At 43.1% G+C, this 14,158-nt stretch overlaps 1 protein-coding gene across 3 annotated transcripts in view; it reads right to left on the bottom strand.

Moving 5' to 3' along the window:
* Window positions 1-14,158, bottom strand: part of KIF13B (kinesin family member 13B) — a 128,205-nt gene that overhangs the window by 5,682 nt on the left and 108,365 nt on the right. For all 3 annotated transcript variants that reach the window (XM_039383370.1, XM_027712435.2, XM_039383371.1), the window contains 2 exons: window positions 3,727-3,789; window positions 1,239-2,259 (listed from right to left, as the gene is read on the bottom strand). In XM_039383370.1, the coding sequence (XP_039239304.1) occupies window positions 1,239-2,259; window positions 3,727-3,789 (1,084 nt within the window). The remainder of the gene's footprint in view (window positions 1-1,238; window positions 2,260-3,726; window positions 3,790-14,158) is intronic.

The raw sequence follows: 14,158 nt of genomic DNA, 5'->3' as shown, positions 1-14,158 counted from the left end.
AACACACGGCCCAGTTTAGCTTTGATGAGCACACCGTGCACAGGGAAGATAACTGCTCCTTTCATGGGAGCTCTGGATCCTGGACACAGTGTTTATCTGGGTGAACAGCTCCCATCCCAGGGAAATGTGCAGCCTTGGGCACCCTGGGATGTGCTGATTCACCAAACAGAGCTGCACTGTAGACTGGGAATACTGCAGACTGGGAATGCTGCAGACTGGGAATGTTGCAGACTGACTAAAAGGATGGAAATAAGAAGCTTTACGTGCCCTGGGTAACCCAAACCCTCTCACTATCAAAGGCAGCTGCTGCCTGTCTCTTGGATTTTCCACTGTCTTTCCCAAATCCTGCCTGCTCCTGGAGAAAAAAAATGCCAGGAAAGCAGACAGGAACCTGCAGAGGAAAGGGGTTGGGAAGCCTGGGGCTCCAGCAGAAATCACATCCCAGCCATCATCTTCCTTTCCTCTTGTGCTGGAGACACTATTTTTCCACAACAGCACAGAGGAACAGGAACAGCCTCCCCAGGAACTGCACCCTGGTTTCCAAAAATCATGTATTACAGCCTAAATTCTGGGAATTCCACAATTGCACAGGTAAGAGTCAGACTGGGATGATAAATGAGAAGGTGAAAGAAACTTCAAATTACCTGTATGACCTGGTGGGCAGTGTATGATTATTTCCCACTGGTTTTCCCACATATAGGGGTGTGTATACACACATACAGAAATAGTCTTTTGCAATTTTACAGCTTATTTTAAAATAGATTATTAAGAGACCTATTATCTCTTAATACCTATTAAGAGACTTTGCAACTCATTTAGCCTAAAAGTCCCTTTTCTCAGTTAAATCCCACAACTCCTGCTGTGTTTGGACACCTTCATCCTCAGAGTAGAAGCCCAGAAGGGAATTCTATGGACACAAGGCCTGTCTCCTGCAGCTATTACTTCCCAAACTCCATGGAAAAGCAATCCTGGTTCCTACTTCCACTGCAAGAAGCCAAAGAAATGACTGAAAAGGGACAGTGAGGGTAGTGAATCATAGGTTGGTTTGGGTAGAAGAGGTTGGAAGTGAGAGCTGGTTTGGAAGAAGGTTACAGCAGGGAAAACCTTTTATATTTCCCTTCTCAAAATCCCCCCAGCAGTGGGTAATGAACCCCCCACCCCAAAAAAGCAGCCTTGGGATGAGCACAGTCAGCATGGACACACCGGCTGCTTCCCACCTGCTCCAGAAAACATTTTACCTGAAGGCAAATCCAGTTCGACACCAACCCACGTTCCCTCCTGGAAGTCTGTGGGCCCAACATATCTAACAATGCCTGTCTTATTGGTGCCAACTGTGACATATTCTCCCTCTTTCAGCCACTCGGGAATTTCATTGGCGTCTTCGGAGTCGGAAATCACCTCCAGCTTTTCCTCTTCCGGCTCTGATCCGTTGTGGTTCAGCCCACGGGAAGCAGACGCGCTCTTCCCTCCTTCTCGCTGCTCTTCTGTGTTTAGGGAACACGTGGGATCTGATCCCAACATGCTTGTGAAGGACTTCAGCTCCGATGTCTTGACTTTCTGGATTTTGAAGGGGGAGGCTGCAGTGCCAGGCTGGGACAACTGGTCAGGATGAACCTGTGCCTTGGGAAACCCCCAACCTTCTGAAGCCCCAGAAGCCACTTCTTTTTTCCTAGCTTGTCCTGCTGACTCCACTGATTGTTTGGACAACGACTCCTTCTTTGGAGTGGAGGTAGAGAGAAAGGGTTTTGCATCAGTGGCTACAGAGGCGTCGTGTCCCTGCTCGCTCGGAGTCCCAGGAGATGTGCAAGATTTTGATTTCAAACTGTTTCCATTCACCTCAGGGCCGTCTCTGGGTCTTGGGTGAGCACTTTGAAGGCTGAAGGCGGGTGGGCTCTCCCTCTTTGTACCGAAACAGCTCTCGGAAGCACCGTCCGAGTGTCCTGGAATGTCAGAGGAGACCTGAGCCACCGCGGGAGCCGGGAAGTCACTCCCTGCAGGGATTTGACCCCCTGGCTGAGCCCCAGCGTCACTTCCCGCTGCGAGGGCCTCCGAGAGGGTGGCTGTGGACACACTGTGGGAGAAGTACCCACTGGAGGCTTCACTCAGAGGGCTTGGAGGCCCCTCCTGGGAGTCCTGTGCTTGGGAATCTCCCATGGGCTGCTGCAAAGGCACTTTGGGTGTCTTTTCCGGGCTCTTGTCCACCTCGGGCGCCTGCACCGTGGTTTGGAATGGCTGTTTCCCTACTTCCTCTTGGTTCATCTGAAACAAAGAGCACAGGGAACGTGGGGCTCTGTTATCCAAAATATGTGGGCTAAAAGCACACGTACAAGACCTGTGGGAAGTCCCAAGGCCTTCAGCTTCTCTAAATCCCCGTGCAGCTGCAACTTGCAGAAGATGGAAGCTGATCCCAAGTCAGCTCTGCAAACCTGGGAGGATTGTCAGCTCATTCCTTCCATTAATAAGAAAAGTGTCAACCCCAAGAAATACGTCCCCCAATATTTACTGAGAAATTATTTATATTACAGGAATGGTCATTTGCTGTTTGAACAGCAGGATTTATATGGAATGGGAACCAGCCATGATCTATAAGTCTCTCACAGTTATTTGGCTTAATTCTCTGGATTGATAAATCACGTCTCTCCCCCTAAACTGTCATTTATGTCCCTGTTTCCAAATGCCATTCCCACCTCAACGCTGCCGGCACCACGCACTCCCAGAGTATGAAATTAACTGCCCCTCATGAGATTAACAGCCCATTTCAGTGATGTATTTCTTGGCTGTAAAGTTTACTAAATCTGATAGATCAATATCTTTTGCCAGCACATGTACTCTAAAAGATTAGGATGTCTCTAAATCTCTTTGGGAGGGAGGAGACTGGAGGGGGGTGGGGAAGAGAGATTGGAGGATGGCAGATTTGGACATACCCTGTCTCAGGTGGGCATTGTTGTTTATTATTCAAAATATTGTGATTTTTATAGTGGTTAAGTGTCCCAAACTACAGGATTTTCCTCTTATTCTCAAGTGTCTTTTCCACTGGAAGTGTAAGCAGCGTTTGGAGAAAGAGGGATTTGATTGGATTACAGGAATTTCAGAACCAAAGGCTGGCTATTGCTAAGTGAAACTTAATATAGAAAGGGGTTTTTTAAAAATATTCCTGCAGATTAAAGACATTTTTAGCTCTTCTATGGCCAGAGTGGTGTCTACATGGATTTGGGAGCCCTGCTCTCCCTTTGGGTTTTCCCTTCAGATATCACACAATTTTTTAAGACAATAAAAGCCCAGTGGGAGGAAGCTGAGAGAGAACTTCATGAGGCTGAAGTTCTGCTGAAAAGTGGGAGATCACAGGCTCTATCTTCTCTCCATCTTAGCAAGAGTACTTTTTCCACATTTTATCATGGTAAAATCGAGAATTAACTCCACACTTGGAAAAACAGACATGTTCTGTTTATGGACAGTGTCAGAGCCTAGAAATTTAGCCTTTAAAGCAGCAAAGCAGCTAAATTTTAGCTAATTAACTGCTAATTCTTTTAAGTATAAAAGTGTAACCAACAACAGAAGGGGAGATTTTAACAGGACCTAAAAAATTTCAGCAACACTCCCTGCATTTCACTGTGAGGCAACAGCAGAAGTGCAACAGGTTTTAAGCAGCTGATGCAGGAGTTGCTTTTGCCACCTCTGGAAGGTGAATGTAAAAAATTCCATCATCACATCCTGGGATGTGCTTACCTGTCTTATCCTGGCAGCACTGGCATCCACACTGGCTGACTGAACCATAATTCGTGGGACAGCCTGTGGGAAGGAAAAAAAAAGAGAATCAGTCAGTTAAAGGATTAAATATTGTCAAACTGGTGAAGACTAAAGCTTGTATTTGAAATTTTGGAAACATAAGTAAACCTCTGTCTTGAGATGATGGAGAACTAAACAAGACTTTCAGTATTGAAAAGGGAGTCCCTAAAAAAAGAGGGAGAGGGAATTTTTACATGGGTAGAGGGAAGAGTTTTGAGCTAAAAGAGATTTAGATGAGATATTGGGATGAAATTGTTCCCTCTGAGGGTTGGTGAGGCCCTGGCACAGGTTGCCCAGAGAAGCTGTGGCTGCCCCATCCCTGGAAGTGTCCAAAGCCAGGTTGGACAGGGTTTGGAGCAACCTGGGCTAGTGGAAGGTGTCCCTATGCATGGCAGGGGGTGGAATGGGATGATCTTTAAGGTCCCTTCCAACCCAAACCATTCCATGATTCTATAACTATTTTACTGCATTTTGGTGACACACTCTGAAGAGGTAAAATCCTTAACCAAAGCATCCCTGCACTGTAACACACAAACACCTGCAAGGACAAAATTCACAGTGGACAAAGTTTTCTTTCATGCAGCTGCTCAAAGGCAGATCCCTGAGCAACCAGATGACAGAGGGAGCTGAGGTGACCCTGGTCTGGCAGTGAAATCCTCAGCTTTAGTCCATCAAACACTGGAACAGCATCTTGCCTTTCATGGCACAGGCTTTGATATGAAGGCATTGACAAGGAATGTCCCTCACTTGCTCCATATTCAGGTTTTTATGTTAAAGATCTGAAATAATCACCCTCCTAAGACTAGAACAGCACAGTGTGACACTTGACTATAAATCTGAGGCTGTCAACTTGGGCTGTCGTGACACAGGAGGGAAAGGGACACCAGTGCAATGGAGAACCTTGGGAAAGGGAAGCATGAAGAAAAGGAGAAAGAAGAAAGAGGCAGAAACATCTCTCTAGCACTGTTAAATAACATCCTACAGGTGCAGGTGCACTTTCAGGGACAGAGTTCTTTAAGGGAGGCATATTAGACAATCTGGGAGCAGTTTGCTTTTATTCTCTTTTCTCCAAGTGACTCAAGAACTCCTTCTCTACAAATACACAGGCAGTGCCATCTCCCAGACAAGTGATTTCCAGAATTCAACAATCTATTTAAAGAACCAAAACCTTCCAGCTGAAGAGTAAGAAATCTTCTCTTGCATCCCTTCAAGTACAGGAAAGCAGGAATCTGACTAATCTTATCCCCAAGAGAAATAAACATGGCAGAAAAAAACAGCTATTATTTATACAGAGATTGCCAGGCATTAAAATAAAACATGGCAAAAAATATAAAGACAAAAGGTGGACAAAACTCCAACAGGGTCATAGGGGATCCAAACATTTTTTTTTTTTAAGGCATAAAAGCTTCATTTCAATAAAAGAAAGGAGGGAAGGGGTTTGCCTGTCATTAAACCTGCTAAATGGAAGTTCACCACTGAAATTGGATTCAGAGAAAACTGGCTCAATTTTGGGGGCACAAGGTATGAGCATTTTGAGGTCCTCACTGGGACAGGACCTGGGGCTCCAGGAAGCAAATGATGACTTGAATCTTAAAATAAACACAGTTTTGGGGCTCATGACCCAGGGGTTTTCACACACCTCCGTACTCCAGATCTTCACCTTCCTTTGGAATGAAGTGTTAATCTTCTAAGACAAAAGAATTAACCTGGAAACAACTGTAGGGCTGACTTGTGACCAAGCCCAGAGATAGTTTAGAGCAATAAAAGGTGCAGGTACTCAGACTCATCCTAAGCAGTGACTCAGACACACAAGGATAACTTGATTATTGTAAAAGCCAAGTCTTTCACTTTAATGAAGACCAGAGAGGAGAGGGATTAACTTCCCTATGAGAAAATCCTGCAAATTTTGGTTTAAGAGAGGCTTATCAGGGTGTTAAAGGGAGCAGAGTGTTTGGCAGAGCACTTATTCTCTCCTCTTCCACCACCTCTGAGCCATGGGTTGGTCCATTTTGGGAGTGTTATTAAATATCACCTTTAATGTCAAAAATATCCATAGTCACAAGGCTTTAGGGCTAATCCCTGGGTAGGCACTGACACAGCACTTTAAACCTCTGGCTGAACCCCAGTGAGGAGCCAAGGCTCTTGAATTCAAATTATCCTGGTTAAATATCTCCATGGCCCAGTACTAAAAACAGCATTTTGGCAGCTCACAAAGGAGGGGGAAAGGAAAAGCACTGTCTGTGTTGTTTCCACATCACTGTGTGTGACCTGACACAGGGACCAGGAGCTCCAGCCAGCTCCAGGCTCTCCCACTGGCACCAGAACTTGCTCTTTTTCTCCCATTTTCTCCCAGTAAATGTGCCACCTCCAGGATCTGCTCCAAGGTCCAGCATTATTATTCAGAGATAAGCACTCAGAACTGGAATAAGAAAAAGTATTTAAAGCCATTTCTCAGTTCCTTTGATTTCCATTTCTCCCTTTAAAACAAATAAAATGGAGAAAAAGTGGTTTTTTGGGGTTTTTTTATCTCTCAAACCCCCTCAGTCTTACAGCCTGCAAATCCACAAAAATCTAAAACTCCAGTTGGTATCAAATAGCAAAAGAGAGAAAATAGCAAAAGAGAAAAACTCTTCAATCACTCCCCATCAAGTTCTCCTCCTGAAAGGATGACAAATCTCCAAACTACAGCAACTTTGCCAAGCAACGTTTAGAAAAACACGGAGAAAAAAAGCAATTATGAGAAGTGGCACCTGCCCAACTTCGGTGTTGACAAGAAGCAGATGGGCAGAAACACCCTCAGTGGGGCAGGAAGGGCACCAAACCAGATCCAGGGGATGAAATGGAGTCAAGTTTCTGGGTGGGAAGGCTGAAAACAAAGTGTTTGACTTTCTGTGAAGGCATTACTGGATGAAAAATATTTCTGAATCGAGAGCCAAATTCTATCATTAAATGTTTGTAGACTGCTAAACGAGACATATATATATTTATCCATTGGCAAAACATGACCCTTTTACAGTGATAATTTTTGGCACAATTTCCTCAACCAAGCTGACAAAACATGGACTAAGAGGGACCATGAAAGCAATTCACTTTAAAGCATCTTTGAATCTTTGTAGAACAAAAATTGGCTTTTTCCTCAGAGCTGCAGTGAGTTTATGAGGATATAAAGGAGCTCAACTGGCAGCCCCAAAACCCTCCATGTCCTGGGGCTGATCCCACAGCGTGGGCAGCAGGGGAGGGGGGGATTCTGCCCCTCTGCCCCCTCAGCTGAGACCCCACCTGCAGAGCTGCCTCCAGCCCTGGGGAACAACAGCACAAGGACGTGGAGCTGCTGGAGTCAGTCCAGAGGAGGCCCCGGAGATGCTCCAGGGGCTGGAGCCCCTCTGCTCTGGAGCCAGGCTGGGAGAGCTGGGGGGTTCACCTGGAGAGGAGAAGGATCCAGGGAGGCCTTTCAGCACCTTCCAGTGCCTAAAGAGGCTCCAGGAGAGCTGCAGAGGGACTTTGGACAAGGGATGGAGGGACAGGACAAAGGGAATGTCTTCCCACTGCCAGAGGGCAGGGAGAGATGGGAGATTGGGAAGGGATTCTTGGCTGTGAGGGTGGTGAGGAGCTGGAATAGACTGCCCAGAGAAGCTGTGGCTGCCCCTGGATCCCTGGAAGTGTCCAAGGCCTGGTTGGATGGGGCTTGGAGCAACCTGGACTAGTGGGTGGTGTCCCTGCCCATGGCGGGGGGTGGGATGAGATGATCTTTAAGGTCCCTTCCCACTCAAACCATTCCATGATGATTCATAAATTTTTGATTTCTGAGTGCACATTTTCTGGTCAGATGAGAGGTCACTTTGCACATACTTTGAGGTGACCAAAAGAGAGACCAACCTGGTCTCTCTTGCTGAGCTTGAACAGGAAAAGCAATTGTGCATCTCACCCCACTTACAGAGGCACCAAAATTAATCCTGAATGAACTCTTTTTCATACCATTTTTACATATTTACAAGGGACACCTCTTCTAGGAGCTCAGAACACATCTGGTATTTCTGTGCCATTAAACATTTTGTAAAACACCTCTGGCAATTGTGACTGATGACTTCAGTACAAAGCCTTTGATTTCATGTCACTGGATGAAAATCCTTCCGTGTTAACACCCACTGTGGACAAAGTTCAGTGGCAGTGACAGAACAGATCAGGCCAGAGCATCCAAGAATTATCCTCCAAGCTCCAGAAATGGTTTAGCCAAGGTTTTAGCTGATGCAATCCTAAAAGGGGATTATCCAAAACTTCCACTGCTTTTTTCCTGTGCTTTCCCGTCCACAGACAGGAGTGACTGAGCTCAGGGACCCTCACACTGACTTATGATCACATAATTTTTTAACAGCATCTACTGGAAACTTCTGCAGTGGGACATAACAGTTCATTAAACACATTTAAATCAGTTTTGAGCACTCTGGGTAAAATACTTGCACAAGACATCCACAGAAATGCAGGATGAATTCCAAATCCCATAGGGCACAGCCAGAAAAAGTTGAATCCATTTTAAAAAGGTCCTCCCCCAACAATATTCCTCTCTAAATTATTTTAAAATTGAGGGGAAAGTCAATTATCACTCAAATAGAAATTCTCCTGCCTTCCAAAAGGTGATCTGGAACCCAGTACAAGTTGGTTTGATGATTTTTTTGGTGTTTGTTCATTTTATTCTCTAAAGACATTTAAATACCAACCCAAACAAACCCCTCTTATTCCACTCTCCATATGTGGAACATTTCAGCCTGTGACTTCTGAATTCCCCATTTCTGGTATATTTTATGCAAAATTAACCGTACCATCTTCTGTGCAGCTAAATTACTTCATTTCTAGGTCCTGGCAGATTAAAAGGGTAACTCATCACCATTTTTAAGTTGGTTCTTAAAGAAGTTTGAGTGGTTTGAAGCTTTCAGAGCCACTTTTCCATCCTCATTCTCATTAAAAACTATTTGTATGAGGATGAGAGCGAAAACTGAGCTCAGAAAGAAATCAAAACACCAACAACTGAGTCACAAGAAGGGGACACATATGAGCTCAGCTGGCCACAGAGGATCTGGTGAGCTATGCTGATTATAGCATTCAAATGAGTTTCTTTTTGAAACTCTGGAAAAAAAAGGGCCTTCAAGATGTTAAAGAAGGTTCTCCAAGGCCACATTATTTAGATTTGATTAAGGAATGTCAGTTCTAGCAATTATACTGTGCACCATGCCCATCCATGAAACTGTTATTTTTTTTAATGGACTGCCAGAAAAGGGGTTTTGTCTATTTAGAAAGCTTTTCATTAACTGCATTTCATTAGTTTTTAAGATTAATTACTGTGGCTGCATGAGAAGGTGAAAGAGAAAAGAACTGACAGCTGCCCTCCCTCTCTGTGTATCTACACCACATTTCTACACCATGAAACAAAAATGAATTACATTAGCACATGGATATTCAAGGAGTTTATTATTATTTTTTTTTAAAGATAGCTGTGATTTAAGATCTCTCATTTAGGCCACGTGCCAGCAAAAAGACATTTGAGCATCCAACGTGGTTCTTGAGTACGAAGGTGACCAAAATCCACTCACCAAACTGCTCACAGGAATTTTGCTCCTGCCACGGCAATGTCAAAATCCAGAAGCTGAATTTAATATGTACATTTTTAATGTTGGCACCCAGTGATGTCCTAAAATGTAATTACACGGGCAGTTCCTGGAGATCAACGGGGTCATAAGGGAAAGACCAGGAATTCTGCTTGGTGCACACCAGGAAAGCCTCAGCACCTCAGTAAAAAAAGGAACTTCAGTTCCTACATCATACAATTAAGCACAGAGAGGTGAAACCCTGATTCCTCACCCACCTGCGTATTTTACACAAGTATTTTGCACTTTTCCCCATCAGCAATGAGGGTCAGAAGGCTCTAAATCTCACACTCTGTGAGCTTTTTAAAGAACAAGTTGGGAAATAAAAAGCAATTCCAGCCATGGAAAAAGGTTTAAATATTTGGCTTTTTTTAAAATTTATTTACAGACTACTGGCAATTAATTTAAAGGCATCAGATAAGGGAGAAAATAGGCAATAGGCATTTTCTAACTTTAAAGTATATAAACAGCTTCATCAGAAACCAATCTTTTAGGTACATAAACAGCTTCATCGGAAGCCATTCTGCCAGTTACATAAAGAATCCTATTATGCCAAATTAATTCAATCTAACTAATTAGAGAGCAGGAAGTTCTTTCAATTATTTTATGTGCTGTCTGAGAAACACACTTGAATACGAGAGCAGATTTCATTAATTGCGGTTCATTATTCTCCAGATTAGTTACTAAACTTGCTTCAGAAGGTCAAAGACAGCAATTTTGTTCACTGCCACCACCTTGACTGGAATGTCTCTGCTTTTTTTTTTTTTTTTTTTAAACTTAAGCAACCACTACAAACAAAAACAGCACCAGGAAAGATCATTTTGTGAAGGTAATTCGGTGTGTGCTCGCTCGCTTTAAGGTTGATGCCAGTCTGAGCAATGACACAACTGAAATAAAAAGCTGGCAAAATAATAAAAATAAAATAATAAAAAAGGTATTTTGTATTTTCTCTGCTTCTTTTTGAAACTCAAGCAACCAGTACAAACACAAACAGCACCAGGAAAGATCATTTTGTGAAGGTAATTCGGTGTGTGCTCACTTGCTTCAAGACTGATGCCAGTCTGAGCAATGGCACAACTGAAATAAAAAGCAGCTAAAATAATGAAAAAAAATAATAAAAAAGGGTATTTTCAATTTCCTCTGCTTTTTTTCAAACTGAAGCAACCACTACAAACAAAAACAGCACCAGGAAAGATCATTTTGTGAAGGTAATTTGGTGTGTGCTCACTTGCTTCAAGGTTGATGCCAGTCTGAGCAGTGGTACAACTGAAATAAAAAGCAGCTAAAATAAAATAAATAAAATAATAAAAAAGGGTATTTTCTATTTTCTCTGCTTTTTTTTTTTTGAAACTGAAGCAACCAGTACAAACACAAACAGCACCAGGAAAGATCATTTTGTGAAGGTAATTCGGTGTGTGCTCACTTGCTTCAAGGTTGATGCCAGTCTGAGCAATGGCACAACTGAAATAAAAAACAGCTAAAATAATAAAATAATAAAAAAAGGGTATTTTCTCAATGACTGATCAGAACTGATCTCTTGTTTACTCACACAGAATCAGAGATTTGGCATCACATCCACTTGGAATATTGCTTGGTCATGATGAACTTCAGTTATAAACCTGGGAAAGGTGAAGTCCTGCTCCCTTGGAAATGATGCTCAGAAGCATTAAAATCACCTTAGCCATAAGATCCTGCTTACAAGGAGCACCAAAATGCATCTGAGGCTTTCTGCAGAGCTGTACAGCCACCTAACCCTGATAATTCAATTATACCATGTTGGAAATTTAATTCAACATCTGGGCCAGTCAGTTCACGATGGTTCACCAGCATTTTTCCAGAACAGGTTTAAATGACATTAGACAATTAAGTACCATCAAATAATGTATCAAAACATGCACTGAAAAAGGAGCTTGACAAGAACTTTGGACCTTCTCTTTCACTGTAGTTGTTTGAGGAATCAGGGGAAAGTACTAAATGGATCCACTTAGATTTTTGGTATTTATGCTCAAAAACCTGTTGTTACATATCAGCTCATTTGCTTTTCATAGAATCAGAGAATATCCTGCTATGGAAGGGACCCACAGGGATCACTCAGTTCAACTCCTGGCCCTGCACAGACACCCCAGCAATCCCACCCTGTCCCTGAGAGCGTTGTCCAAACGCTCCTTGAGCTCTGGCAGCCTCAGGGCTGTGACCACTTCTCTGGAGATCCTGCTCCAGTGCCCAACCACCCCCTGGGTGAAAAACTGATAACTAACCTAAACCTCCCCCCAGATCTCAGCTTTTAGCCAGGAAAGGATGATTTAGATCCTTCCATTTGCTTTGTCATTTCTATTCCCGAACCTTCCTCTCCCAGTTTGTTGTTTACAGCAAGAAAACTCCATCACTTCCCAGTTAGGGGTCAGATTCCTTTGCAATTAAAGCTGAAAAATCCTTTTAGGTTCTCCTTCCCTTTATACTTTTGTAGTTCATCACTCACCCACTCCCACCTTGCACATTCATTTATGTCCCCTGCCACTGTGCATTGAAGTTTTATCCTTCCATAGCACACATGATGCCCTGTTCTGTATTCTCTGAGACCCAGAAAGATCATTTTTGTGTCCTCTCCGTGGCACAGTTTCCTACAGCTGCCCAGGAACTCCTGGCTGGCTGCCCTGCCGTGGCAGGTAAGCGATGAGGTGTTAACTCTGCCTGCCCAGCAGTGACCCCCAGAGCCCCCACGTCCCCCCAGGCACCAGGGCCATCCATCACCCCCTCCAGCTCAATTCCTCTGCCCACATTTGCATCCTCAGGCCATTAGAAAGGAACAGCAAGAAAGATTATGAGAGGGGATATTTATGATCTTCCAGCCGGCCCTGCTGCAACAGCACCTCTTTATTTCTGTGCTGCACAAATTCTTCGCTAATTCTGGAGCAGTTCCTTCTGATTTTGCTCTCTCTTCTTTCCTTAGGTTGGGATTAGGGAAATATTCTTCCCCCAGAGGGTGGTTGGGCACTGAACAGGCTCCCCAGGGCAGTGGGGACAGCACCAAACCTGGCAGAGCTCAAGGAGGGTTTGGAAAACGCTCTCAGAGACAGGGGGGGATTTTGGGGTGTCTGTGCAGAGCCAGGAGCTGGACTTTGATCCTTGTGGGTCTTTTCCAACTCAGGATATCCAGTGACTCACTGGGATTTCTAACAAAGAGTGAAGAAACCATGTTTCCTTACTGACAGAGCTCCAAAGAATACGTAGAAACCTCTCAAACCACTGGATTTGTAATACAACTGATTTGTTCTATTACAAAACTAGAGAATAATTTTACCATTTCATTATGTTATACAGATCCAGTGGTCATGGAAAAACCTGGTTTGCTCCCCAGTGCAACCAAGCATTAAAGCATCACACTCCTCTTTATAGATCAGCTTTTATCTTTTTAAAAACCAAAGCATTTATAGCATTTTCCCTCCTATTAAAAAGTGTTGAGATCACGATCTGACTGACTTTCCTTAGTAATCCATAACAGAAATTAAAATCTCTTTAAAGAGATGTCTCTGTAGCTTAAAAAGTGACTTCCAGACAAACAATACATGACTGATCTTGAACAGTAAAGGAGTGGGAACAGGTGGTTAGACTAGAGACAGGAAATTAGGCCTCATTTCTCATCTCAACTCTCATTGGTTCAGTAGGAATTCAAGAAGGTGTGAAAGGCTCTCACTGCAATTGTAAAGAGCATCTATTTGCATCTTTTGATACCCAAATACCTGTAAAGAAAGCCACTGTCTTCATTTTAATTCCCTACATTTCATAAATGAGTAGGTTTATATGATTCCAGTCTCAACACCAAGCAAAAGGCAACATGAGAAGGCAAAGCATTAAATTAGATAAGTAAAATTTGCTCCTTTTGTTACTTTGTAGAGAATAAATCCCCAGTCAAACCAAAAATATTTTAAATCTGCCTTATTCTCATTTGTGCTACATGTGTAATAAGTTACTTCTAAAAATACTTAAGTGCTAGTGGATTTATTTTTGCTCTATTTACTTAATATTTACTGTACTTTTATGATGCCAAAACAACTTCCTGCAGTCCTGGGATGTTCTTGCAACGGTAAGTTTAGCTGTAGCAAAAATGCAACAGAATGCCTGGATACAACCACAAAAAAGAGTTTTTCTGAGGATTTCAGGGCTTACTCTGCTTTGTTTTGAGAAAGATACTCTTTAAAACATTTTGTCTGCATGGTAAGGGGTGAGGAGAGGTCTAAGTTAACAAGTTAGGAGTTTCCAGAACTTCAGACAAGTTGACAGCAGAATGACCTGGGTGGTTTAACATGAGATCTGGCTCCAGATTTATCTTCCCAACAGTTTGTTAAACCTTCCAGAGTTACACTACAGAGAACTATTGCTTTATAAATAAACCAGAACCTTGCAAATAAAGGAGATAATATTATTTATAATGGGATTCTGTGTTTCATCTGATGTTTTTTCAAAGACAGGAGCTTTATTTTTAGTCAGCTTGACCATGCATTAACTCAGAGCACAGAAGCCACATCTGGAGCAGGTGGAGCTTTGCTGCCCAACATCCAAAACAATAAGGGAATCAAGTATTTCCCTGACACGTGGAACAGATGAGAATGAACAAAAGCAACTGCCCAAAGTACAGAGTAGAAGATGGTAAAAGGTGACACGAGCTGGGGTAAGGGGTGGGAGGGAAGGGCATATGAAACAACAAATTAAAAATAGAATTACATTTCCCTCTT

This window comes from Pipra filicauda, unplaced genomic scaffold (assembly GCF_003945595.2).
Source record: "Pipra filicauda isolate LSUMZ 115617 unplaced genomic scaffold, ASM394559v2 scaffold307_size998922_pilon, whole genome shotgun sequence".
In the NCBI taxonomy this organism is placed as follows: Eukaryota; Metazoa; Chordata; class Aves; order Passeriformes; family Pipridae; genus Pipra; species Pipra filicauda.
The sequence above is the reverse complement of the archived record's forward strand: the minus strand, read 5'-3'. Positions and strand labels throughout refer to the sequence as shown.